At 38.7% G+C, this 26,647-nt stretch overlaps 7 protein-coding genes across 18 annotated transcripts; 4 read left to right on the top strand and 3 right to left on the bottom strand.

Annotated features, from left to right (window-relative positions):
* Window positions 1-206: 206 nt before the first annotated feature.
* Window positions 207-4,957, bottom strand: LOC125952466 (integral membrane protein DGCR2/IDD-like). Its single transcript, XM_049681933.1, is given in 5 exon segments — window positions 207-327; window positions 403-472; window positions 3,748-4,294; window positions 4,377-4,445; window positions 4,654-4,957. Coding segments are annotated over 5 exon segments (840 nt in total). The 5' UTR covers window positions 4,763-4,957; the 3' UTR covers window positions 207-282.
* Window positions 4,958-7,570: 2,613 nt separating this feature from the next.
* On the top strand, window positions 7,571-10,400 carry LOC125959317 (serine/threonine-protein kinase PLK4-like). The gene is made up of 5 exons (XM_049692136.1): window positions 7,571-7,688; window positions 7,761-7,856; window positions 7,923-9,047; window positions 9,113-9,620; window positions 9,688-10,400. The coding sequence occupies exons 1-5, from the start codon at window positions 7,659-7,661 to the stop codon at window positions 10,398-10,400; spliced, it is 2,472 nt and encodes an 823-aa protein (XP_049548093.1). The 5' UTR covers window positions 7,571-7,658.
* Window positions 10,401-10,650: 250 nt separating this feature from the next.
* Window positions 10,651-12,094, top strand: LOC125949986 (V-type proton ATPase subunit D 1). The gene is made up of 5 exons (XM_049677516.1): window positions 10,651-10,793; window positions 10,862-10,979; window positions 11,051-11,414; window positions 11,492-11,586; window positions 11,674-12,094. The coding sequence occupies exons 1-5, from the start codon at window positions 10,753-10,755 to the stop codon at window positions 11,794-11,796; spliced, it is 741 nt and encodes a 246-aa protein (XP_049533473.1). The 5' UTR covers window positions 10,651-10,752; the 3' UTR covers window positions 11,797-12,094.
* Window positions 12,095-12,136: 42 nt separating this feature from the next.
* LOC125949983 (armadillo-like helical domain-containing protein 3) lies at window positions 12,137-15,062 on the bottom strand. Its single transcript, XM_049677508.1, has 6 exons — window positions 14,219-15,062; window positions 13,994-14,155; window positions 13,704-13,916; window positions 13,394-13,614; window positions 13,081-13,313; window positions 12,137-13,016 (listed from the first exon to the last, which is right to left on the bottom strand). Exons 1-6 carry the CDS (start codon window positions 14,965-14,967, stop codon window positions 12,441-12,443), a joined length of 2,154 nt encoding a protein of 717 aa, XP_049533465.1. The 5' UTR covers window positions 14,968-15,062; the 3' UTR covers window positions 12,137-12,440.
* A 115-nt stretch (window positions 15,063-15,177) lies between these two features.
* On the top strand, window positions 15,178-18,293 carry LOC125949984 (GRIP and coiled-coil domain-containing protein 1). Its single transcript, XM_049677509.1, has 3 exons — window positions 15,178-15,580; window positions 15,638-16,073; window positions 16,134-18,293. The coding sequence occupies exons 2-3, from the start codon at window positions 15,971-15,973 to the stop codon at window positions 18,017-18,019; spliced, it is 1,989 nt and encodes a 662-aa protein (XP_049533466.1). The 5' UTR covers window positions 15,178-15,580; window positions 15,638-15,970; the 3' UTR covers window positions 18,020-18,293.
* A 58-nt stretch (window positions 18,294-18,351) lies between these two features.
* Window positions 18,352-23,735, bottom strand: LOC125949981 (protein vav). 7 transcript variants are annotated; one of them, XM_049677505.1, is made up of 15 exons: window positions 23,566-23,735; window positions 23,145-23,478; window positions 22,844-23,022; window positions 22,672-22,746; window positions 22,215-22,297; window positions 22,005-22,114; window positions 20,716-21,090; window positions 20,503-20,622; window positions 20,310-20,426; window positions 20,068-20,244; window positions 19,781-19,983; window positions 19,335-19,709; window positions 19,095-19,247; window positions 18,862-19,030; window positions 18,352-18,751 (listed from the first exon to the last, which is right to left on the bottom strand). In XM_049677505.1, the coding sequence occupies exons 2-15, from the start codon at window positions 23,406-23,408 to the stop codon at window positions 18,698-18,700; spliced, it is 2,454 nt and encodes an 817-aa protein (XP_049533462.1). In that variant the 5' UTR covers window positions 23,409-23,478; window positions 23,566-23,735; the 3' UTR covers window positions 18,352-18,697. The 7 variants fall into 7 exon arrangements, with proteins under 7 accessions (XP_049533462.1, XP_049533459.1, XP_049533460.1 ...); XM_049677502.1 differs by having other exon boundaries at window positions 23,145-23,487; XM_049677503.1 differs by having other exon boundaries at window positions 23,145-23,500.
* On the top strand, window positions 23,386-26,611 carry LOC125949985 (vacuole membrane protein 1). Of its 6 annotated transcripts, none has more exons than XM_049677514.1 (6): window positions 23,386-23,495; window positions 23,738-23,923; window positions 24,721-24,938; window positions 25,042-25,323; window positions 25,395-25,710; window positions 25,859-26,611. In XM_049677514.1, the coding sequence occupies exons 2-6, from the start codon at window positions 23,921-23,923 to the stop codon at window positions 26,300-26,302; spliced, it is 1,263 nt and encodes a 420-aa protein (XP_049533471.1). In that variant the 5' UTR covers window positions 23,386-23,495; window positions 23,738-23,920; the 3' UTR covers window positions 26,303-26,611. The 6 variants fall into 6 exon arrangements, with proteins under 6 accessions (XP_049533471.1, XP_049533468.1, XP_049533470.1 ...); XM_049677511.1 differs by lacking the exon at window positions 23,386-23,495 and adding an exon at window positions 24,185-24,389 and having other exon boundaries at window positions 23,899-23,923; XM_049677510.1 differs by lacking the exon at window positions 23,386-23,495 and adding an exon at window positions 24,185-24,389 and having other exon boundaries at window positions 23,918-24,017.
* The last annotated feature ends 36 nt before the right edge of the window (window positions 26,612-26,647 follow it).

Consider the following 26,647-nt stretch of genomic DNA (forward strand, 5'->3'; position numbering starts at 1 on the left):
TTATTTATTTCTCTTTCGTCCTTCCTACTAGTTGACACGATTTTATCTATCCTGTGTATTTGCTATACTACAAGTATTTTACGAGACTCAGTGAAATCTTGGTAGTATTATGAAATGACGTTTTATTTTCCCGTTGTAATTTTAACACAAATAAACGATAAAAGTAAAATTCCCTGTGGAAACCAAAAATACGATATTCTACAATACTGACGAATCTTATTTGTGTATTATATCCTGCTTTACGCGTTCAAGTTCTTAACGGCGTACGTAACGGCGAGTCCACTAGGTTTTTGTTGATGCTCCTATCAATTCACGACGATTTGGCTTCTGGAGGAAACGGAAAATATTTGGCAGTAAAAACCAAAGATGTTTTGTTTGATTTTCATACACTTACTCACATACTTCGTCATCATCGGATGAAGAACTGGCCGGTATTGTTGAAAACCATGCAATCCGATCTTTATCCACTGCGCTGTAAGGTACGAGATAAATGTAGCTTGAGCCACAGTTAAACCAAAACAATCATACAATAAAATTCAAACTGTTCATAACGAGTTATCAATCTCGTTTTAGTCAAAAAATAAACATGCAACAATTAATTCAGTGGTAAAAATTAGCTATACCCAATGAAGGATTCCTTAAAATGTGATTTCAAAATCAATATCTACATTTTTTGTAAAACGAAAATGGAGATAAAGCAACAAATTTAAACAGTATTTTAAATAGTAATACTTTACTTAAAAATCTTACGGTATGATTCTTTTGCTACTGCCACTTGGCAAAGTTGATGACACACGGTAATAGTTTGGTTGTTCTTCCTCGGTAGTATCCGGAACTTTACGTTGTAATGTCATAGTTTCTTGAACTGGAGTTACACACTTGCTATCATTTTCCAATTCCAAATAATAGCGGGTATTGCCAGAAGATTTGCAATTTTCACATTCACTTAAATAATCGTCATCTAAACTGTTGTCATTTGGCAATGCGTGCTCTCTAGGGTTGGCACAATTTATTATCGTCGTCATTGCTACCGGCAGTGATGAAAGAATCGTTGGTTTGATGTGGCTGCTGTTGGTCCCAGATACACTGGATTTCGTTTTATTCGATTTTTCCATTGAACCACGTTGTTCTGTTTGAGATTCCAGTTTTCCATCAATTGTAGTGTCATCTGCCGCCACAGCAACACTCTCAACTGCAATGTTCGCTTTTATACATTTAATTTTCTTTCCAAATGATGACTTTGGGGTTGTAGGAATATTTATTACAGATGGTATATGATTAACTGCTTCAGTGAGAAGGTTAGTTTTCCTTGAACTTCTATTAACAGATGCGATTCCGTTTTTTGGAAGCGTATTGCAATCAAGGGTCGACCTTTCTTGAATTTTTTTATTTATCGTGGCTTCTGTGGAAGAAATTCCGCCATGGCTTTTTGATCTGATTTGATCGCCAGTAGTTTGTAGGCTTAAGTGATCGTTGCTACGTTTTTTTTCGTAGTTTCTTGCCATCATAAATGACTGTCGTGGTAATGAGCTCGAACAGCCTTGAGCACTTCCAAAACTATTCAATTTCAACAAAGTACCACTGTTGTTGTTATGCTGAATTTCAACAGATGATTTTTTAGTCTCATTTATTTTCATGATTTTCCCATCTTTGATATCACTATTACCGTTGTGCCCATATGCGAGACTAGCATGGTTAGCAGTCGCACTTTGCTTAACGTGCACTAAACTGCTGCTTCGACTTTTTTGTTTAATTGATTCTGTTTTTCCATTTTGCACATGGAGTAATTGTGATTGTTTGAGTTGTTTTTTTATCTTTGGTGGAAGAATCGGATTACTTTGAGTACCAATCGTCGCGTTAAAGGTACACGTACTATTCACCACGGGATGTAGATCTCGTTCTTTTTCCATACATCGTACATTTAAACGGGATTGCAATTCACTCATCCTCTCTATCTTTCGTTCATCTATATTGCTGTAGGAGTGATCGAGTTCTCGTAGCTGAAGATACTGTTGCTGCTGTGGCTGTTTATAGGGCTTTGGTTTGTTGCTTTCATTTTCAAATGTACCAGATAAAGTTGATGGCGGCCTAGAAAGTTCCTTTGTATGGTAGCGCTGCTCTCCGTTTGGCATGGATTCAAACCCAGAGGATCCCTTGGCTATCGGGCTTCGGTCACACATAAAATTTCCCTCGGATTGGAAAATTTGACTATTCACTCTATCTACGGAATTATTGGCACTGCGATTGTCTAAGTGGTCGCTAGATTGATAAGCACGAGCCTCATCCCTACCCTGTGATCTACTGTGTACATCCGAAGTAGGTCGGAGATGGCGAAGCGTTTCAAAGCATGGAGTCGCTTCTGGAATTGTACTTGAAGCAGCTTGATACGATGTCATTGCCCTATGTGGTATTGGGCAGTGGCAGATCTTATTAGTATTGGCTACATTTATTTTAGAGACAGCAGCTTGCAATTCACACACTGGTCCTTTGATTCTTTGAGATGTGTGCTTCGAGGTGTCAACCGATGCATTATGCATTGAATACATTGCGGAAGGTACTTTGATTGGATTTGTAATAGGATCAACAATTGAAAATTGCCTAGGAATCGTGCGATGATACTTTTTTTCAGAATATCGACACTTTCCCACATAATTTCTGCCCACAACATGCCCAATGTTATTAGTTATCATATCATCATTCAGTGTTAAAGATGCTGGGACTGCGTGTGCAAATGAGCCCAAATTCAAATGACTATTATCGCCAACAGTGGCTGCCATCTGACGATAATTGTCCGTGTCTAAAACTGGATCTACCCCGTTCGTTCGTTGATTGGTCATACGAACTGATGAAGATGCCCTCGTGTCGATACTGTTCAAAGTTCCCAAAGATGTTCTGCTAGATGACTCTGGCCCGGAAGATTGCTGTGTTAAACTACAGCTAGAATTTAGTACCATTTCGCAACTTGAATTTCTACACAATTCCGAAGCTGTTTCAAAGGGAGGTTTACAATTGTACTGGTCGATATTTGAACTACCAGTAGCAATTTCACAATCAAAAGCCGCCACAGCACCATCATTATTTATTTCACAATGTCGCCCCGCTTCATCTTTGTGGTTGTCGTTAAATCGCATAATGGTATTTTCATCTATTTCTGTAACAATAACGTGCTGAGTGCTCGTACTAGCACGATCGGTACTGACGGATGTCAACGGTATTTCTTCCGTTGTAATTGTTGCTACATTATGCCCAACTGTGCCAACGTTAGCTATGTTAGCGCATTCGATACCTGAGGATGCAGTGGAACTACCATTGATATTGATATTTATCAAATTTGTAGTATTAGCCATTATGCTGGGTACATTACTATCGATGTCGGGACCAATGCTTATAGGCAATGTACGGCCAGTTGAAGTTGCTACACTGAAATTGTATGCATAATCAAGCATAAGTAGGGCATATTTTATAAAGAGTAATTTGGAGTTTAGTAAAGAAAAAAATTCTGCTTCAGCTCCTTGAGCAAGTGAAGCAACACTTCAATTTTCAGACTAGAACTCTCACTCATTTGAAATAATATATGATTTCTTTAATGAATAATGTAAATTGCCAGAAATAACTTCTTCATTCGTCCAAATTCCTTCCTTCATTCCTTCATTCGTCGGCCATGTATCAATGGCGGAACAAAAATCAGATACGGTGATAATGAATTATGCAGAGTAGATTAAAAATCTTTAAATAATAATTAGTTACCTCACAGTACAGGAGCCCAAAGGTTCGTTGCTAGTGATTGCAATTGCTTCCTCATAGGGTGGAGGAGCTTCCCCACGGCTGTAGTATGCGCCGGGAGGCTTCCATAGCTGATAATGTGGCGCCACTGAATGATCAACATAGGAGTAGTCCATGTTCATTGTGCCACTGCCAATGTATCCTATGCTTCCATTCAAATATCCCACGTTGTTCGCAATATTTCGTTGTACGGGATCATCAATTACTTCCCGACATTCTTGAGCACGACTTTTACGATGACGCAAACGACTAATGACAAAGAACAGCAGCGTAAGTGAGAAAGTAGCAATCACTCCGCTGGCCACTAGTCACATGCCGATATCATATGTTTTATCAGGTGTGTTTCCGAGGGTATCATCCAAACATATAAACTCACAACATGAACTACCAATCTGAAATGATTTACAATCATGTGGAGGAGAGCATAATACGGCCTTACAGGCTTTCGGATGACCATTATCACAAACACACAATCGGCAGGTGTCAGATCCTGGTGGGACATAATGCGAGTCTAATATGAAAACGAGATAAGAATCAAATTAGCGATTAATTTGATTTATTTTGATATTTAAAAAAAAGATTACTCATAATACCTTGTTCTACTTTCTTGCCATTTACATCCCGACATTCTCCTGGCTGAGTGACTACGGTCCCATATGCTCCTGTGAAAATCGAAACAATTTTAAATAAAAATAAATAAAACATTGCCTTTATTGGCGATTCTGCACTAATGCTTTAATAATGTCTTAAAGATATAAAGGTGAAAAGGAAGTCTGCAATGCAGCTTCCGATTAAATCCAGTAAAGAGTACCTTGGCAATTTGTTTTACTTAAAACCCTTGTTTTTTTCTTTTCGAACAAAGATACTAACCGAAAGACAATTGAAATTGATGCAACAGCATAAAACCATAGAAGAGCCATCGCCCGCTAGAGCTTTTCTGAGTTTGTTTTTTAGAAGACGTTCCAACCACAGGAATCATATTTTTCGTTCAAATAAAAAGCAGTGCTTCGATTCTTTCTAGACAAAGTATCAGGCGCTCTAGTCACTTCACGCAATTGTGTACTACACTCGATAATAAGAGATCTGTTAGGGCATATAGGAAAGAGCACACTTGCACTTTTCAATGTATTGTTTGAGAAAAAACTACACTTCAGACTCTGTTCGGTTTTTTCTTTCGCGTACAACAGGACGATGTTTTATACTGTTTGCAGTCGATTTTTCTGAAATGCAAACGCAGCTTCTGCGCATAATCCTTGGGAGTGTATGGTAAGCTTACTGAAAATGAGAGGAGCGAGGAAGAGATAAGAGATAAAAAGAGATTTTGGCGTTCTCTAGTACAATTCAAAGGTCTGTTATTCCAGTTACTAAGGATCAATCCAGTTCAATCCAATCCAGTACTACCAAAAATAATTTTCGTGGAAATTGCTTTCGTGTATCAGCGCCAGGTTCTCAATAAATATTTCAAGTTCCCAAATCAAAATTTCCTCCATTCCAATTTACCACGATGTAAAATGAAATGAAATTGGTTATCATAGTATCGTAGTAGCAAAAGAAAGCAAAACAGCATTTCATCTGTATTAATGTAACAAAATCTCTCAGCATTAGCCCATGTTATGCACGATTTTTGTTCGAATAAATAGCATCAAAAATGCAATGTTTTTTATTACTAAAAATTTCAAAAATGTCCTTCCAAGATGTCTTTACTGGATAGCCGTGGCCACACGGGGCGAAAACTCTAGCGCAAACGAAAAAATTAATGCCAAAACATTTACGCTTGCCGTTTACATGCTGTCAAACGATTATAGGTCCGTGGAGCGTAAAACCTAGAGTAAAAGCTGTTTGCAAACGGAAGGGCTCGCAATATGTTCTATTTGTGGTTTACATTGATAGATAGTGATCATTGCTAGTGTGTTCAATCCTTTTCTTCCACAAAACGATTTTAATTTCCTCAACCCGGCCACGTAAACATATCGAAGCGTAAACGATTTGGCATTAATTTGTAAATTTGCGCGCAAATTTTCGCTCCGTGTGGCCACGGCTGATGAGTCATGTAGAACAAAATAGCCGTGGCCACACGGGGCGAAAACTCTAGCGCAAACGAAAAAATTAATGCCAAAACGGTTTCGCTTAACCCTTACACGCTGTCAAACTTTTATACGTCCGCGGACTTTTTCGCTGAACCCTTGACGCTATCGAACGCTTTATTTACGAAAATGTAGGTTCTTTTCGTATTGTTTTTGCATTTTTAATATAAATATAACAGCAACAGCAACAAAATCGTTAAAAACTGCAAAATTTATTCGGAAATCAACTTCAGCGGCCAAAACACAGATGAAAACCATAAGCCGTGGCCACATGGGGCGAAAATTTGCGCGCAAATTTGCACATTAATGCCAAAATGTTTTCGCTTCGTGTGGCAGGGGTAAAAACCCGAAAATTTATGCCGAAATGTCAAACGTATTGTTTTCATCTGTGTTTTGGCCGCTGAAGTTGATTTCCGAATAAATTTTGCAGTTTTTAACGATATTGTTGCTGTTGCTGTTATATTTATATTAAAAATGCAAAAACAATACGAAAAGAACCTACATTTTCGTAAATAAAGCGTTCGATAGCGTCAAGGGTTCAGCGAAAAAGTCCGCGGACGTATAAAAGTTTGACAGCGTGTAAGGGTTAAGCGAAACCGTTTTGACATTAATTTTTTCGTTTGCGCTAGAGTTTTCGCCCCGTGTGGCCACGGCTATACGTTTGACATTTCGGCATAAATTTTCGGGTTTTTACCAAGGTACTTTAAAAAGACAGGTAGCATCTTAACCGCTTTGACAGGTCACCATTTTGAATTTGTTTGACATTCATAGGAGGGCGCTTTTATAAACAAAACCACGTGAGTTTCAAGAAGAAGAAGAAGAAGATATGGGCAAGTTTGGTGGTTTTATCAAGGAAAGTACCTGATTTCACTCTTTTTCGGATGTTTAAATGATTCATCTTTGTATTTAAGATCATTCGAGCGACCGAGTTGTGTTTTACAGCGAGTGAGCACGGTTCAGGAACGCTAGCTAGCTCTTGTTCTAGGCTGGGTGGCAAGACCTACGGACCGATAACACTAGGAAGAATTTTGAGAATATTTGCATAAACTTTAACTTTCGTGCCACTTTTCGTGAATTTTAACTGTCGTAATACCACAGAAAAGCGAAAACAGCTCCGAAAAGAGCGTTCCCGAAGTAAACATCCCACCATCCCGTGAATGTCAAACTCTGAAGTTTTTTCTAAAATAAAATCGGGGATTTGTTCTGGATAAAGCTACCTGTCTTTTTAAAGTACCTTGGGTTTTTACCCCTGCCACACGAAGCGAAAACATTTTGGCATTAATGTGCAAATTTGCGCGCAAATTTTCGCCCCGTGTGGCCACGGCTAATGCATTCTCAGCTTTTTCTTTGTCGTCTAGATGCAGTATTAGGCTTTGGCTACAGCTTTTACGCATACGCATGCGTGTCCGTTTCTATGATATTTTTTGTATGGGATTTGACAGAAGGGAAACTGCGAGGAAAACGCATATGCATTTTCGATTAATATTCAAAATAGTTGGGTTAAAAAGCATACGGATGCTTTTTTCGTTTCGCGTTTTTTCGTCGAATTCATCGAATTCAAACCTTCACTGGCTGTCAAAAGCAACCTTCACTGGCTGTCAAAAATCCGATCCAATATGGTGGGTAAAAAAGTGCTTTGACTTCACGTGTGCATTTAAACCTGGACCCAAGCCGTAAATGTCCAGCGCGTAACGGAAGGCAAACGAAAAACGCGAAATCTTCAAAATAACAAGGAACAGAAAGTTTTGGTTAAAAATTGAATAAGTTTGTCGACATCCAGACGTTTTCAAGATGAAAATCTATTTCGGCGATCGTATTGAGGTTGTCGGCCCTTCTTAATGTGTTATTTTTCTGTTGGTGTGGACCTTTTTGCTTAACGCTTTATATTTCTAGGACTACGAGGTTTATGAAGTGCTGGGAAAGGGTGGATTTGCAACAGTCTATCGCGCAAAATGTCTTCGATCAGGGATTTTTGTGGCTATTAAAATGGTAAGTACTACATAGTTTCTAGCTACAAGTCTCGTAAAACTTTCCTGTTTTGCTTCCATCCGGCAGATCAACAAAAATGCTACACAGTCGTCTGGTTTGACGAACCGCGTACGGCAGGAAGTTTACATTCATTCAAAATTGAAACACCCATCCGTACTAGAGCTGTACACTTACTTCGAGGACGCTACGTTTGTGTATCTGGTACTGGAATTAGCCACCAATGGAGAACTCCAGCAGTACCTGCGCGCACGAAACTCTCCGTTCAATGATTATGAAGCGGCCCTTGTTATGCGACAAGTAGTTGAAGGAGTGCTTTATCTACATTCGCAAAACATTTTACATCGTGATATATCACTATCGAATCTTTTGTTGTCAACAAACATGACTGTTAAAATCGCAGATTTTGGCCTGGCCACAGAGTTGAATCGTGCGGACGAAAAGCATCTAACCTTGTGTGGAACACCTAACTTCATCTCACCAGAGGTAGTATCTCGAGCTTCCCATGGTTTGCCAGCGGACGTATGGGGACTGGGATGCATGCTTTACACATTGTTAGTCGGAAAACCCCCGTTCGACACAAATGGTGTAAAATCAACCCTGACACGGGTAGTCATTTCTAATTACATTATTCCTGCAAATATCGCTCCGGACGCTAGTGATCTCATCGAAGGATTACTGAAGAAAAATCCGTCGGAAAGGATTGCTCTGAACGATGTTCTAGCGCATCCTTTTATGAAACGTTGCGACCCATGTGTGGGAAACGTTGGTCCTTCGAGGTATAGAGTTGGAACATCAGCAGCTGATAGCGGAATAGGAGCGATATCGTGTGCAGCTGCAGAAAATTCTGAATTATTTTTAAATCGCTCACCCAGTGCAACTGATGAACATAAAGAACCTATGCCACAGCATTTCGCTGCCCGACCGACCGACAGTCAAGTATTTGGATCGAATGCAAAACGGACACAACCGCAAGTATCCCTGCTTAGCAAGTTCAATAGTATAGAATTGATGGAAAAATATAACATTAACAAAGCCGAAATAACCGGTCAGGATGCCGATAAAGTGCATCATTCTGGATCGTATAGACCAGTTTCGAAACATACTGTGGAATACGAAATCACACCACAACAATCAGTACAAAAGTCAAATACTCTAGAATGTCTTAAACTACAAACTCCAGCTATGTTTTCGGTAAACAAAAATAGACAGTGTCAATGTTTTGAAGTATTCTAATTGATTATTTTTTTCAAATTTAGGTCGCTTCAAGTAGCAATAACCGAAACGGGATGGCAGCAGATGAGAAACAAATGCATAACTTTGCATCAGGACGTCATCAATTACCCCCGCCGCTTAATACAGCCCGACTACTGCCAGACCGTCACCGTACAAAGCATGTTATTCTCAGCATTACTTCGACTGAGGGAGAAGTAGTGCTAGAATTTCTGAAACCCAAAGGCCGATTACAAGAAGACCGCGTAGTAGCTGTTTGTAGAATTTCGTCCGATGGGATGCGATTTTTATTTTACCAACCAGGTGGAAGCCGAGGAATTCCCATCAAGGATAGGCCGCCCGATGTACCGACGCATGGAACATTATGTTACACCTATGACAGTCTTCCAGAACAGCACTGGAAAAAGTACATCTACGCGGCGCGTTTTGTAAAGATGGTTAAAGCTAAAACGCCGAAAATTACCCTGTACAGTGATCAAGCAAAGTGTCAATTGATGGAAACTTTGGAAGATTATGAAGCAATATTCTATGATGGTAAACCTATATTAAGGTTAGCATGTAACTGAATAAGCTAGTTTTTTTTTATTCAATATCATTTTAGGATATAAAATGACGCAAAATTCATCGGATTACGTTATAAAAATGTTTGATACAGCTGGTAATGTTTATCGGAGTACTTTGGGCTTTCCTGCTGGCAGTGAATTTTGGCAGAAGCATTTTCTTGAAACTCTCAAACATTGCCGCAACATCGATTCAACGCTTTCAACAATCGGTACCAATGGGGCCACTTTTCCCGTGATAATCGGTCGCCGCCCGGCATCCAATGTTTTTGGAATCGAAGACGGCAGGAAAATGGGAGAAGGGAAACTTGTAGTGCAATCTTCTCCGGCAACACCTATGACGCATCATAGCAATACTGCTATGAGTTCTTTTGCCTTTTCTATTCAATCGGAAAAACGAAGAGGAATTCCACAAATATCAAGTGAAACAAAACGGCAGCATGCAGCAGCGGTAGGAACTTCAGAACTTTTCTCTCGCGAATCTATGCAGAAGTACAGTGACGATAGAAGACCGCTTTTGAATGTTGCAAGCAACCAAGATACTGGGATTCCATATCTTCCATCGAATCTTGCAGGTTCATATCAATACACACATCTGCAGCATGTTACGAATCATCAACATCTGCCATTAGAAATGAATGAAAATCGTAAGCAAATGAAAAACACAAACAATGAAATGAGCCCAGCTGCACTTTTGCCGTTAGCATATACCAGCAGTCAGTCTTCAACCCCAATGGGTCGGTTGCTGAGGTAAATGTGGCACTAAATCCAGAAGATCTGAAGTAAGTTTATGGTAAAAGATGTACTTTATTTAAAAACGAATAAAAATTATCACGTTTTCACTAAATAAACTAAATACAAAAATGCACTGAGTGAAAATACTGAAACGGTTGGATGTTGAAAAAGCTTGAACGCTGCAAGCTACATTTCAATCGGAGCTTCTAAACCGCAGCAATTGATGCTCAAATTTAGCGGTTTAGAAAACAGAACTTCAACTAAATATAGGGACATCACTGTAGGTCTTGTGACTGGGTTTGCTGCGCGGAAAGTCTGCGAAAAAAATAAAGTGAAATCTGGTTGAAGTACTGTGCAGAACCTCGTAAAAAATGTCGTCCAAGGATCGTATTCCTATTTTCCCTTCTCGTGGGTAAGTTAGCTGGAATGCAAACACATTGGATAACTGCTCACGCCTCAATGTTTGCCTACTTTTTGTAGTGCTCAGATGCAAATGAAGGCCCGGTTGGCTGGTGCCCACAAGGGGCACGGATTGCTGAAGAAAAAGGCCGATGCACTTCAGATGCGTTTCCGTATGATCCTCAGCAAAATTATTGAGGTATGCAGGCTCAGATGCTAGTTACCAGTTGAACTGTCCTAGGAAATCATAACGTTTATATCATTCCACAGACCAAAACGTTGATGGGCGAAGTAATGAAGGAAGCTGCCTTCTCTCTAGCAGAAGCAAAATTTGCATCAGGTGATTTCAATCAGGTTGTCCTGCAGAACGTCACCAAAGCCCAGATTAAGATACGTACTAAGAAAGATAATGTGGCCGGAGTGACGCTCCCTGTATTTGAGTCGTATCAAGACGGATCGGATACTTACGAACTTACCGGATTGGCCAAGGGAGGACAGCAGTTGCAGAAACTGAAGAAAAACTATCAGAGCGCTGTGAAACTTTTGGTGGAGCTGGCATCGCTGCAAACTTCATTCGTAACATTGGATGAAGTGATTAAAATTACGAACCGGCGTGTAAATGCCATCGAACATGGTAAGTGTCCCTGGTTTTCTTAAAATCTACACAAACAGAATGTTTGCCGAATCAAATTACTAATTTATTCTCCGTAGTCATCATTCCAAGAATTGATCGTACCCTGGCGTACATTATTTCTGAGCTTGACGAGCTTGAGCGTGAAGAATTTTATCGTCTTAAGAAGATTCAAGTGAGTAATGAAATATTCCAAACAGGGCCAAATTTATCTTATCTTTGGGTGTTGTGACCTTCATGTGATTTTTACTATTTAATACAGGATAAAAAACGTATTGCCAAGAAAAAGGCTGAAGAGACACGTGCAGCACTGTTGCAGGAAGGAATCGACGTCCGTAACCAGGCCAACATACTGGACGAAGGGGACGACGACATTCTTTTTTAAAAATGAAATGTATCTTCAGAGTCATCAAACGCTTTCTCCGTTTAATATGAACATGTTTTTATGTCACAGGATGTATGTTGATGGGAGAATCTTGTTCCGCCATCTTTTCGTTATTATTTTAAAATTGTTAAAGGTCTTTATATTCTTTGCATGGCGATAGTTTTAAAATATGTATGTATGTATACTTATCGGATGATAATGGCCCAAGAAAAATGCACATGGTTCAACAGGATCCGGGTCCATCGATATGAAGAGAAATAAGCTACAATCGCAGTAAAGAAAAGTTATACACAAGGGATCATGTATTTTGTAGTTCATTAGAAAACTGTTATCCGAATGCAACAAGCGAATATATAACATTTTATTATCCGACGATATTCTTTGACCCCTCAAAGTCATGAATCACGATTCGTTGGTTAAAGATATTTGCAGGCTTCCTGTATGAATTGAAGGCGATACATTTTTTGAATTAATTTGTTCGTCTAAAACATTTATTGATGCAGCACATTAATTAATGGCCATAAGCAATTTTAACCATTCTTCTGGTCCGCGTCTGTGGAAAAAGAAATGTTATTTTTATCTGAATAAGCAGAAAGACATTCCATTCCATTATTTTCTTATAGCTAAGACTTTAATCAATCACTTCAATTGTGCTCTGCTAAAGTAGCGCTTTCAGTTGACAATGGCATAGTAGATGAAGACAAACCTCCGGATGAAACTGAACGGCTAATTATTGTGTTGCACTCTAATGCGTTGTTCTTGTTGCTTTGTTTGACGAGATAATAAACCGATTTTCTAGTATCAGTCATAACTTCTTTCACTAAGTTAGCGAAAAAAAAAACATGCTTCGGTCGTTCACTGTATCTTTCATAGTGGTCCAGACTGTCCTGTAGTTTTAGTGTGAGATCGTAGTTTTTTTGTATCTGCTCCAAGATTTGCTGCTCTGTTGGCGTCGACAAGCTTTGGCTAGCTAGCCATTCTTTAATTTTGAATTGAAAATGCTTAATAATCGCCAGAATATTCGAAAGCGCGTTCAACAATCGTATTACATCCTCCTTATACTCGCAGTCTTGCAAAGATGCGTATCTTAAAACCAGAGCATGCAATTCACAAAACACTTTTTCTTCACGATTCAATTCATAGTACAGTTCATCATAGCTGTTCGTTGTTGCCAAAAACGTATCTCCATATGTTATGAAAAGATTTAATATGTTAACGACCTTAAAAGATGAAGATAGAAACATTAGTTATTCCTATTTACCGTTTTTAACTGGCTTCCGTTACCTGTAGTGCAAGTTCAAAAAAGTTACAGCGTTTGATCAAATTTTGCTCTTGGTAAATAAGAAATTTGAGCAAACTTATCATTGCCGTCCATAATTCCTTCCATTGATAGGCTAGCCTGACTCGGCATCGCTTTTGGTACACAATTATTCGGTGTATTATGCCGATGCACAGTAAATATAGCTCGATGGGAAATTTTTTCAGCAGGTGTGATACGACAAATTCCACCAGCAAATCTGAAAATGTATTGCGCGTTTGTAAAGAGCAATAGTGATATTTAATATTTGATATATAATCGTATTCACATGCCATGTACCTAGTAGAGTTGTGGCCAATGGTTGAGGTTTGGACATTTTTTCGGACGCTATCTTTCGATGTCTCATGTGCGCCCGATGAAGCGATACTTTGAACGTAAGATTTGTGTCGTGCATCATCGAATTAGCATATTGATCTTCTGCGATGCATGTTAGAATCAGAAGACAGAGTTTCAAGTTGATTGCGCTTAGTTCACTTTTATGGTCCTGCATGACAATCGAGCTAATACATAAGAGAAAGTTGTATTAAGTTGTTAATCATAAGATTCATTTCTTGCTCGCAAACCCCATCGTTTTCAGATCATTTCTTACCAATATTGAAAGAGGGCCACGAATAAATTGGTAGAGTAGTGAGAGGCATCAATAATTGCGGCAGATGATAAATCAGGAGTTCCTTCGTTAGAATTTAGCGTGTTACATGGTGATGGAGGCGTTGAATCAGCTTGTGTGTGGGCTAGGGTAGTTATGAAATTCCGATTTAGATGAATGGCTTCATACAAAGCCAGAAGAAGCGCGTTGTTGGCTCTGAATGCGATCGAACAACTCAATATGTTAATAAAAGCCTTTCTTCTTTTGCAAGGATATTTGTAGTATTATTATACCTAATTTGCTGACTTCTGTAGCAGAGTTCCTCAGAAATAAACATGTTCCCAACAATGTTGGACAATGATGAAAACCAAGACGACGACGACGGAAGTTCCGTTAGGTTCAGGAGATGCTGCTTGCAGAACATGGTCAGTACACATGATATTACTTGTCCGTACCTAAATGAAAAGAGAGTGGGAGACTGTTTAAACCGGATCATGCGATGAGGTATTAGCACTTACCCGTTTAATGCTAATTCATCGGCAAGTAGCGAAAGTTCTACGATATAAGGGTTGCTGCTTTCGTGTTTCCGATAATTAACGAGTACCGTCAGTAGTGTAACTATATCATGCCCATGGGAAGCACGGAGAGAGGAATCGCTTAGCACCTTTTTGAAAGCCTCGAAAAAGTTCTGGCCAATAATGAACTCTATAAGCTGATTTTCATTTACATTATCCATGCCCGTAGCAATGATCAAGAGAATTTTAAGACACAGGTCCTTTGGACTATCGGCGACATCATCGCACAGTATAGTTTCGTTCAGACGACTCAGCAGCAATCGCAATTCTTCATCTACATCGCACACACTAATAAAAGTAGTAGCTGCGCCTGGCCCAATTCCATTAGTTTCCGCGGCGGTAGCCGAGCTTATCATCGTAAGAGATTGCTTGCGAGTTAGTACATGAATATATACGCATATCGTCTGTAGGGCGTTATGAATGCGCTTGGGGCTGTTTGATGAGAGCATATTGATACATTCTCCGAATAGTTGCAAAATGTTGCCTTTTGCCACCAAATATTGCTCGGAATTCAGCTTAATCATTTCGGATTCCAGCACATCCATATTTGGTTGGAGAAGGAAAAACTCCTCCCAAAACTGCCGCTCTCCTTGCCGCTTGAGATCCTCGCCGCGACACATCATTTCGTAAAAATGCACCACTTTTTCTTTCGGCCTCTTCGATCCAGAGCCGGAGCGCTTGCGAGAAGCCATGACGATCGTCCGTGAATCCAAATCTGGCCAAATTTCCACTCCGCAGTACACGAAACACCAAAAACACGATAGCAGCTGCGACGTCACCCCTAGTCCAGACGGCAGAACCAACCAAGCATCCTCTATTTTAAACACCTTGGTCTGCTGCAGAGGCAGTTTTCTAGTTTTCTATGGACAGTTTTGTAGTTTGTGTCTGTGTATCGTGCGTGCGAACGTGGGGGATCGCGTGTGTGCGCCTCTGCGGCCTTGTTTTGGACGATGTTGTTGTGAAAATCCAAGAAAATTGGGAAATTCTTTAATTCCTGCGCGATAAGCACAAAATCAAGTCGCTTGCATCTCCCGCCGTCGTTACCGGTGTACTTGTACAACCGCTATCAACGCTACAACAGTGCGAAAAGTAGTGCGAGTCCACAACAGACGGAACCACGAAACGAACGACCGAAGACGAAGTTGAATCCACGGAAGCGGATTCTGGATTCTACCTTTTCCGCTCCGGCTAAAGAGCTCCGGCAATCAATTTACCAGCTCACAATCGACCCTAGAGAGTACAGACATCTGCGACACGAGATCTCGGTGTTTCGGATATCCATCGGGACCAGCTCCGGCAAGATCAGTAAGATTCGTGATTCTGCAAGGATCTGTTGCATTAACGATCGAATTCTTCTTCCAGCAATCATCAAGGCAAGATCCTGCAACTAAGATTACGGATAGCCGATACCAAAGGGAACGAACGGATTGCACATAATCGGTTCAACATCGGCACAACCAGAACATCCGTGTCCGTGCAGAAAAATTATAGACGAACATATAAATACCCCAACATAGCAGAGAGTTTTATCCTTAAAGACCCAGAAATCTCTAGGACTCTTCTACGTGTTGTCAAATTATTGCCTTGGTGGATGTTTAAAAAATTGCAGGAGCCGGAGTTCTGTGAATATTTAAACAAAAGGGTCGGAGCCGTGCATGTGAGCTATAAGCTATAAAGTACGCATAAACAAGCGCTATGGAATCGAATAACTTGGGAGGATGTAACAAATCCACGGAGTATGAGTCAATCATAAGTTCACAAAAGGAGCAATTGAATCGATACGAATGCCGACTGAAAGGTAATGATTGATAGGGGTGGCATCTGACTTTCTCTTACTTGTTGCTTTATTTCTTAACAGATATCATCATTGCCTACAAGGGTTTAGCGAAGGAAAAGGCTGCTTTGGAAGCCGCTATGCAGACATTTCAAAAACCACTAGTGCAAAACACAACTGAAAAAAATACTAACGCATCCTCAACGTCCACCGGAAAAGTAATTGCATCAGAGATGATGAATGAAAGACAGATGCAGAAACTTCTTATGAATATAGCAACTCTTACTGAAGAGCGCAACCGGATCGAAGACATTTTAAAACAAGAACGCAATCAGCTGCGGCATGAACTCGCCCTCAAAAATGAAACTATTCAAGAACTCACAGAACGCCTAACTGCCTTGGAAAAACACGGAAAATTTGGGTTGACTGCTAGTGCTTCTGCTAATGATCAGCTTAATTGTGAGATGAATAATGAGAATCAGCTTCTTACAATTCGAGAACTTAAAAAGATGCTCGTCGATGAACGAAATTTGAATGAAAAACTTGAAATGCAACTTGGTGACTTAAAAACTCAGATGCTCCTTATTATGCCAGAACCCATACCCCCAGGTACTAACCGCAACGTTAAGACCCTAAATCCACCCGTAACGGACAGTGTTCAGTCTAATGAGACTGGCAGTGCTAGTTTAAAAGAGTCTCTTCAGGGGCTACAATTGGAGATGATTCATTTAAAACAGCAATATGAACGTACGGTAGCCGACGAGAAGATGCGTGTTTGTGTAGCAGAGGAACGAAGTAAACGGCTGGCAGAGGTTCATGAAGAGCGTGTTGCGAACCTTGAGGCACGTATTTCAGAATTGAGCGAAGTCATAGGTAAATATGATCTTTTGAGAGAACGAGATAAAGAAAATATTAGTAATCTCAAAGAAACAATAGCACTGATGCAAAAAAATGGGGAATCAGAAGCAATCGCTTGTTTACCCACTCATCATGAATCGTCAATGGTTGTCCATGGATGCCTACTCGAAGAACACGAACCAGAACATGAACAGTTAGGATCAACATTTTTGTTAGAGGCAACTAGTGAAAAAAAGCTAGACGTCTTCCATGACGAATCAAACGAACTGGAATGTTATAGGCGGCGATACGACCAGTGTATTAATGAGAATCGAAGACTTCGTGAAGAGTTGCTTCTGAGCCAGGAACATGTTACTCAATTAAAACAGAAACTCAACAAAATGAAACTGTCAACAGAGCGACTAGAAGCTGACTTTGAATGTAAACTGTCTGAATATGCAATAATGCAAAAAAGGGAATCAGTACAGCACAATGAGAAGATTAATAATTTGCAAGTGTCGTTCGAGCGTCAGATCGGAAATCTACAAGATACATTACAGAAACAACGTGAACGCTCACTGGCAGTAATGGAAGAAAAAGATGAAGAAATTAAAGCGTTGCGTACATCGATGGAAATTCTGTCTCTTTCAACTGCCACATTACGCCAACAGGAACATAATTACATTTTGCATCGTGAGACCTGTAACACCCAAGCCATTAGTGTATTCAATGAGTCAACTTCAACACTCGGCCTAGGGTCTTCGTACGATCCTACGACAGAAGAACAACATTTGCTTCATTATGTACAAGAAATAGCTAGAAAGAACGTCGAAATCAGTGCGCTACGCACATCTAAAAACACAATCGAAAGCACACTTCGTCAAACATTGCAGGAAAAAGTATTTGTAGAAGAAAAGTTGAAAGATGAAGTAGCTCGATTGGAAAAAGAAATTGAGCGCTTTCGGAGCAATACTAACCAAGAAGGTTCAAATTTAGAATATTTAAAAAATGTAATTCTAAGTTTTCTTCTAACACGCAATTGCGACAGTAGAAAACATATGACGAACGCAATAGCTGCAGTTTTGAAATTTGATGAAAGTGAAATTCAAGCGATAAACGATGTAAAGATATAATATTTTATGTTCAGTTTATTTTACCATTTAGTAAAGACGAGTTATACACAAATGAAAAAAAGTTGCTGGTATGTTAATATGAATACATTGAATAGCTGACTATAATGTTATGAATTGGCTTCAATTCTCCCCGGGCGAATTTCAAAAAGATTGTAGCTCTTATTGCATCACCAATGGTTAAATAAATTATGCGATGGTCATTACGAAGGATAAAATCTGTCTCTTGACTTTTTTTATTCTTTTTTGCACATCTCTACTATAAACATGAAACCAATGAGACACACAATACTAAATATAATGCAGTTTCTAAAGAAAAAAAAAACGATCTGGGCCACTGTTCAAAACTTGGAATATATTTTTTTGGTTCAAAGATGTTTGTATAAACTTTTGTATCAAAATACAAAATTGTTTCCACCATAATCCATAACATTAAGCTGGCAGGCTACATTGCATTTGTTGCATAAAATTGGTTTACGTACTTCAAAAGGCCCTACGGTTTTCTATAATCAACTTTTAGCAAATTGGTTGAACCAAGATTTGAAGCAGGATGCAATATGTTGATACTTTTCATTTTATATGTACATGTTTGCATGGCTTTCAATAAACAACATCTATGGAGAACATTTTCCCTTTAAACAGAGGCTATTGTGACGCGATACTATAAATAACATCATGTGCTCAAAGGCCTTCTGTACATGACGCGCGAACATATTCTTTCGGAAAAAAGCCAACCTGTAGCGAAAAAATATAGTTCATGTTATGAATTGGAAAAATACGATTGTCATAAAAAAAATGTCTAAAGTAATTTATCCACATACATAACAATAGTACAAACGTATTACCTTCTCCATTGTTTTTCCTCGCCACCAACCTTTGCTATCTCCTTCTTTGCCGATAACAATAACCTGACACCCTTGCCTTAATGGTAACTGATTCTGTTCCTTAGGCGCGAAATCATAGATTGCAATAACAATTTCCTCTTTGAAAGGCCATTGCAAAAGCTGGTTTAATCTGTGACAAGAATTCAGGATATTTAATATATGAGTGAGTGTGCAGTTCATAACAAATAACTTACCCTGCAAAGTTCTCGCCCAAGTCATTCCTCTCATAAAAAGAAACCAACTCAATTATGGTTTTAAAATATCTTCTCGTTGATAAATAGAACAGAAAGGTTTGGGTTTCATTTTTTTTATAAATTTTCATGTGCTTGATAATCTTGTTGTCCGTTCTAGAAGAGAGGCGAAAGTTTTCAAAAATTCAGTGATGCAATGTTGGAGATCATAGCCATACAATGTCCCTCTTTTTTTTCACTCACTTCAAACTGAGAGCGTAAATAGTTTCACTTTCATTGGAGGCACCTTGCGGACGGACGCGTAAGAGGTAGGTACCAATTTTTTTGCACTCCAGTCTTTGGGTAGCAGCATCCCTATTCATAGTACCAACGAACCAGTTGAACTCCGATAGCATTCGATCGCAAACTGGGGGTGGAATGTTTTGCAATTGCTTGCAGCGCCCTGTCGATGAGATGCACCCTTTATGAACAATTATTTCACATACTTTGCATCTGTAGCCTTGATGTATTTTGCCCTTCAGGAACTTAGAGCAATGACGACAAATAACAGGGGTACTAAAGGTATGAATGAAAAATTTGTGGTCAGTGTTCTTACAACCAATAGGCTCTAAAGTCTCCCTGCAAGAAATACGAATAGCAATTAGAAAATATTTCAGATGCATTTCCCAGAAAGATGATTAACTTCTCACATTGCTGTATCAAACGCTCGTTTCCATTTCTCCCGTTCTTCCTCTGTTTTCATGTACAATGTAAAAGCTGTTGCTTGTGTTTTGCGGGCTAGCAATAGGGAATACTTCATACGACCGTCACGACCCAAAGTTCGACGAGAATTTAAAATTTCTATTCTATAATCCAGCAAGTTATGTGCCTCACGGAAAGTATATTGAGCCTCCTAAAAATAAGTGGATTGCGTATTCCTAGTACTTTTGCAATATTGCAAAAAGAAAAATCAGGAGATTAAGCGAATGGCACTTACGCCTATTTTGGTGTTAGAGTTCTTGACTAAGATCATTATTTTTTCAAAGACAAAAGCATAACGGTGCTTCATTTTTTGATCTTCGTGTGCTTTTATGTTAAGGTCTCCATCGAGCAGCAACCGCCCATATTGTTCTAAGTTATTACCATTTGGCAGATTCAAGTCGGAGATACTTTCCTGAATACCATGTAAAAATCATCATTATTGTGTAAATCATTTGTGAAAGGGAATGATAACCATACCTTTACTTTTTGTATTACCACTAGATGTTCAGAATCGCGCTTCACTTCATTTGAATACTGGGCCACATCTACCATTGCTTCTTTTGCACGTTCCAGTCCACGGAAATCATCATGAGTCTAAAACATTAGTATTAAAATTATGTTCGCGTAAATGCGGATCATAGTAATCGTATCCCAATGTGCGTATATTTACCGGTAGAGTTTCTTGTACTAGTTTATCTAACAATAAATGATACTTCAAAATACGCTGCATTGGCACGGATAAAATATCCCGGAGTTGCAACCTTCCATCGCTGTGCTCTTTTTGACTTTGCTGATAATTATAACCAAGCGCGATGGGGGAAAAAGAAAGTTAATTTAAATAAATGATAAAGCTGTTAAACATCAAACAAGATGGTATACTTACAGCTACAGTTTGCTCCACTAAGCTGGCCTTTTTGCATGCTTCCCGAAGTGTTTCAACAGCACTCGTCATGCTAGAGCAGTACTCGCCGTAAATAAGGAAAGGCTCTCTAAATTCGAGAAATGTAGCACTGAGTTTCAATTTCGCGCCTGGAGAACACGCTTCGTGCAATCGTTCTAGAAATTTACTATGTATTTCCACCAATTCCTTAATACAAGGAAATATGGCACGTATATCCTCTTTTGGGAGCAACTTTTCCAGAGGCTTCATGAAGACAAGTTTGAGAGCGTTCAGGGCTTCGAGATAATTTTTTTCCGTATCCAGTAACTCTTTTATCACGAAATCACGCTGTTCCAAATTGTTGGATGATGTTGCCAGCTGCTTGCATTTCGCAGGAAGGAAAATAATAAAAAGAAAACAAATACCGTGACATTAAATAGGAAAACTATCAAGTTTACTGGTAACGATATCAAACCAAATTAACATCAATATAGAACTGTGAGCAGACCTTTGAAATCGGTATCAAAAACAATTTCAGAGATAGTATTCGGATTAACATTGATTCATGCACTTGATTGACGAGAAATTTCTGCTTTATGGTGGGATCGTTACGGCAAATTTATAAAAGTAGATTAACGGTCATTCACAATGGCAGCCCATCGTTACAAATAGTGCTAGTTAATGCTGTGTTATTTTGTAACAATAATCTGTACTTGCCTGATTGCGGCTAACGTTCGGCAAACACAGGTCCTGATAAACTTTTTCTACTTCCGTATCATGCTCGTCGTGACTGCCATAATCTACCGTATTCGATGTACTGAATGATGTTGAGACATATTGAAACGCAAAACGAAAAAGTCAAAATAAGCAAAATAGAAAAAAAGCTTTTCAATAAAACAGTCCACCAATAAATATTGAAACACCTGAAAACGATGTGCAAAACAAATAGTAACGATAACTGGCATCGTCTGTAAGAGGTTTTACGAAAACCATGGTTTCGTCCAATGTCGGACGGGTGTCATATTGTTAAAAAAACACGCTGCAAAACGAAAAGAGAAAGCACGCTCGGCAAAGTAACATAAATGACTCAAAAAAAAGATTGGGCACAACTATATTATGAAAAGTGTGTATCTTTCACGTGCACGATGATTCAGATTTCCTTGTCTCACTTCTAGTTCTACATATGTGTATGCTAAACATGCGTACACGTGCAATACCAAGTACATGATCATAAAAAACAAGTAATTTAATTTGAACGAATAGACACTTGCGATGACCTTATAGATTCTAACCTGTGGTAATGTCGATGAGAAAGTTACGTAACAAAGATCTTCGTAAATTTTTTCTTCCTCACATTCCGGATTCATCAATATTTCGTGGTTGTGATCACGGGTATAACTTTCTACGTTTATGGTTGAGTATCCATGCATTTGTCCAAGCGGTTGATATAAAAAATTGGGCATTAAATTAAAATACAGGCGACACGGAAAACATTCACTGACCTTTACGATCGTAAGGATGTAAACCGTTTATTAGCACCAATTCTTTGCTATCATTATCCTGTTGACTTTCCATCACGAAATTACTATGATTGCATGATATTTTTAAATAAGGAATTTATCATTAAAACCAACGAACTCCGTTTCACTGCGATATAACAAGGCTATTTTCAAATAAATCAAATCTTTTTAATAAATATTCTACACAAAAACTATAAAATTTAAAACTCCTTTATGGGGTTTTTAAATATAAATATAAAATTATATTATAGAATATGTATGATGTTGGGTTTACTTTTTAAAATAGTTTAGGTAAGGATTTTTTATAGTGTTGATATTACCATGCCCTGAAGACATATGATCAAATGAAATATGTGTGCAATATAGTAACCTGGCAGGGAGTGCCTTTTTAACACATATGGGTTACAATAATCAAATGGACTGTCTGGTATGAGTTTACCTTGCGTGTAAATCATTGTAAATGTCGTCATCCTGATTTGCTCTTTCTATTTGAACTGATTGCGGAGTGAAGCCACTAAAATAGAATATAGAAATCGGGGAATTTGGGCAGCATCATTCAGCAACATTCTTATGAACGATAAGATAATGAGGATATGAAATGTTTCACTTACATTATATTGTGTGTATTTTGTACCTTGCGACTGTTGGAAAGTTTCGAAAGCGTGAGGAGTACTTTGTGGAAGTTCGTCAAATCATAGAGCATAGAAGGTTCGAAGAGTTCCGTTTCTTTCAGGCCAAAATTTGTTTTGCATGCTTCTAAAAATAGTTTTATGTTTTGTATACACAGAAACTGAATGCAAGTCCGTTTCAACAAGATATGAAACACAGCCGGATATGAAATGAGAAGAACAGCAAATGTTAAATGCATATTCAAGAGTCCAAGAAAAAAGGGGCAGTCTGCGTCTCACATACATGGGCCATCTGCGGTTTGCGGTTGAAATCCTTCCTATCAAACGAAGTGGGGTCTAGAAATTGCACTAAATTACACAACAGTACTCCATCTCTAAGAATAGTGGCCAGCACTTTAATATCCGAATCTGCATGATTCGCACGGTGATCTTTAGGAATAATTTCGCATCGAGTTAACCATGCCGCACAGTCACGCCACAAATCGTCTGCCATAACAACAGTGCTACAAGAGGCGCTGGCCGCAGGAGTTGCAGAAGTTGTAGTCATTGCTAATTCGCTGATCTGTTTCACACTTTAGCGAGATTCTGATAGTCGAGAACTGATATGAGGATACTACCTGGAATAACTGTAAAGGTAAACTAGATTCCCTAAGCACTAAGAAATATAATTGAGACTACTGAGGCTACAGAGCTGCATACTTTACATGCGTTGCACGAGAAGCCAGATCGGGTAGCTAAATTGAAGCTTATTAGTGCCAGAAACAATCTATTCCCCCATTAAAATACGAGTTTTCGCTCGAAACGCAACGCTCATGCAAAAATCACAATTCACGTTTACGATCTGTTTTTTTTTTCACAAAAACAAATCTTTTCCAGCGACTGATGAGGCTGTCCCCGCAAGTTGGTCCCGTTTTGTCGGGTTATTGCCGCATAAGGTTCCTTGAGTCGTGAGCCGTTTAGTGAACCGTTAAGTTCTCAATCGGACCAAAACGCGGGCTTCTTGTAACTTTTTATTTCTAGCGTGTTCGGGCGAGCTACAGAAAAAACCCAGACACATTAATGGTAAGATTTTCACACAAAATTTACTTGAATTCGCGAAGTCCCACTTATTACGAATAGTTTTGTTGGCGCATGGATGGAGAAGCCTTTGTCTTTGGTAACTACGGCCGTATTTTCGTTGTACGCTAAATGTAGTGCGAGGAGAAGTAATTTGTAGAATTTGGTTCACATTCACGTGTCCTGCAGTGTTGACAAAACGTTCCACAATTTGAGAGTACAGGAACAGTACTCATCAATCTTTATTTATCTTCCTGCTTTTCACAGAGCGTTTTAGCATCACCTTAAAAAGAACTTGAGTAAACTTGGGAAAAATTGCGTACCATCGTGCTAGTACAGCATGCCGAAAAAAGGGTCGATTGCAAAAAAGAAACCTGCTGAGCGTGCAAAAGGTGCAGGCAAAAGCGATGGAAATTGTACGGACAGCAAAATGGATTGTGTTGACTATATCGAGAAGAATTGCCATGACCCGGTTTGTAGCTAAATCCTCCGGCTATTTTTCATCGGCTCGGTATTTGCGCACAGATCAGCTGGCAAACATACTTTACACACGAATCGATATTAATTATATATTTTTGTTAGTCCATTTATTTGAACTCTCTCACCATCTTATCAATTATTTAGTATGATATTGATTGCTTATTTTTAATTGAAAATCAATCATATATATTGTAGTATTTATTTTTTCTTTGCGGTAACAAGGATGTAGTGTCCATTTAATTTTCCATTCTATTGTATCCACAATAGTATAAACAATGCATTTGTTTCTTTAATACTAAGTTTCCAATTTATATTCCACACAGGCGCTACAAACAGAAAACAAGACGGGATTCAATATGAAACAACCAAGCGTGCTTGCAGGAAATTCCCATTACAATGCAAGCTCTTTACCATCCTCTAAGATTGAAAACAGAAAATTAGCAAGAGAAATTAAATCATTGGTTTTATGGAAATCCCCTATGAAAACGATGAAATATGCCAGTCTAGAACTTTTATTTCTAGCTAAAAGCAACGTAGAAAGGCAAGTAAAACGTTTAAGAATCTAGCACATTACCCATATGGTTCTACTGTAGTATAATTCAAGTTAACTTCAATATTTATAACAAATGTTTGCTTTTTTACAGGCTTCTGAAGCATCGTGCAGTAGTTACAATGCTGTTCTGTGCTTTCATTGCATTGTTGGCTTTGTTATTAACTCCAGGTCAACATCAACAAATAATCAAGCTTTTCAAAAGCAATGGATTTTTCATGATCTACTGGCTGGGCTTAGGCATATTATCATCTGTTGGATTAGGAACAGGACTACATACGTTTTTACTGTATCTTGGCCCACATATAGCCAGCGTGACGCTAGCTGCCTACGAATGCAGTTCTCTAAATTTTCCTGAACCACCGTATCCAAACGAGTAAGATGTTATCACCTACCGGTATTAGGTGGATGAATTTTACCATTCCTGATATTTGTAATTTGTTTCAGAATTCTTTGTCCTGAGAGCACTAGCAGTTATGGACAAATTAATCCCTCGCTGTGGTCAATAATGGCTAAAGTTCGCCTTGAGGCTTTTTTATGGGGTGCCGGAACAGCATTGGGAGAATTGCCACCTTACTTCATGGCTAAGGCTGCCAGACTTTCCGGAAACACTAAAGAAGAGCATGAAAATATTCAGGAACTAGAAAAATTGCAAAAACGAAAGAAAAAGGGTGAAAAATTAACCTTTTTTGATAAAGGTAAACTATTTATGGAAGATATAGTCGAACGTGTCGGATTTTTTGGGATTCTCTTATGTGCTAGTGTAAGTATTAAGTGTCTGATATATGTATACATCTATTATAATCCTATAATTATTTTATTACCTATTCGTTTGTAATACTTGTTTTGAAATGCTAGATTTTAAACAACGTTAAGTAATTTCGTTATATCTCTCTCTCTTCTACGTTTAGATTCCAAATCCGTTGTTTGACTTAGCCGGTATAACTTGTGGGCATTTTCTTGTACCGTTTTGGAAATTTTTTGGGGCGACGCTTATTGGTAAAGCCATCATCAAGATGCATATTCAAAAAATATTCGTCATAATCTCATTCAACGAAAATTTGGTAGAAAAGTTTATTAAATTCCTTGCATTTATTCCTATTATCGGTGTGCGGTTGCAGGTTCCTTTCAAAGTGTTTTTTGAGAACCAGAAACAAAGACTACATCGTAATACACAAAAGACCGCTGTATCAAACAACGGGAACTTATTGTCAACCGTATTCGAAAGCTTTGTTTTCATCATGGTTTGTTATTTTATTGTTTCAATTGTGAATACACTTGCTCAAAATTGCTGCAAAAGAACTCGAAAGCAACCGCATCATGGTAGTGACACGGAAACTCAGAAATCAACTTAAGGAAAATGCCTGCATCCCACATCATCCGTTACTGTAGATATGAAGTTCTGCAACAAGGCCATCTTGCCGTATCTTCAATTATAGGTTATTTGGTTAGTTGAATAGCGGTACAAAATCAGACTAATGGATGCAAAGTGAACCAAAAAAAGCTACTACTAAATTTACCGTCTATGGAAATATACGAAATTGGTACCTACAGTAGTAGTAAGATGGTATCACTAAATAAGATCGTTTAATTGAGTTGGATCTAGTCGCAATTTACGATGCGGGTATTGCACATAGAACAAATATACAAAAAAGATAACTGTGCCTGTTGGTCTACAAGTGTATTATTTTAGTATAAAA

The sequence above is a fragment of the Anopheles darlingi genome, chromosome 2, assembly GCF_943734745.1.
Source record: "Anopheles darlingi chromosome 2, idAnoDarlMG_H_01, whole genome shotgun sequence".
Taxonomy (NCBI): domain Eukaryota; kingdom Metazoa; phylum Arthropoda; class Insecta; order Diptera; family Culicidae; genus Anopheles; species Anopheles darlingi.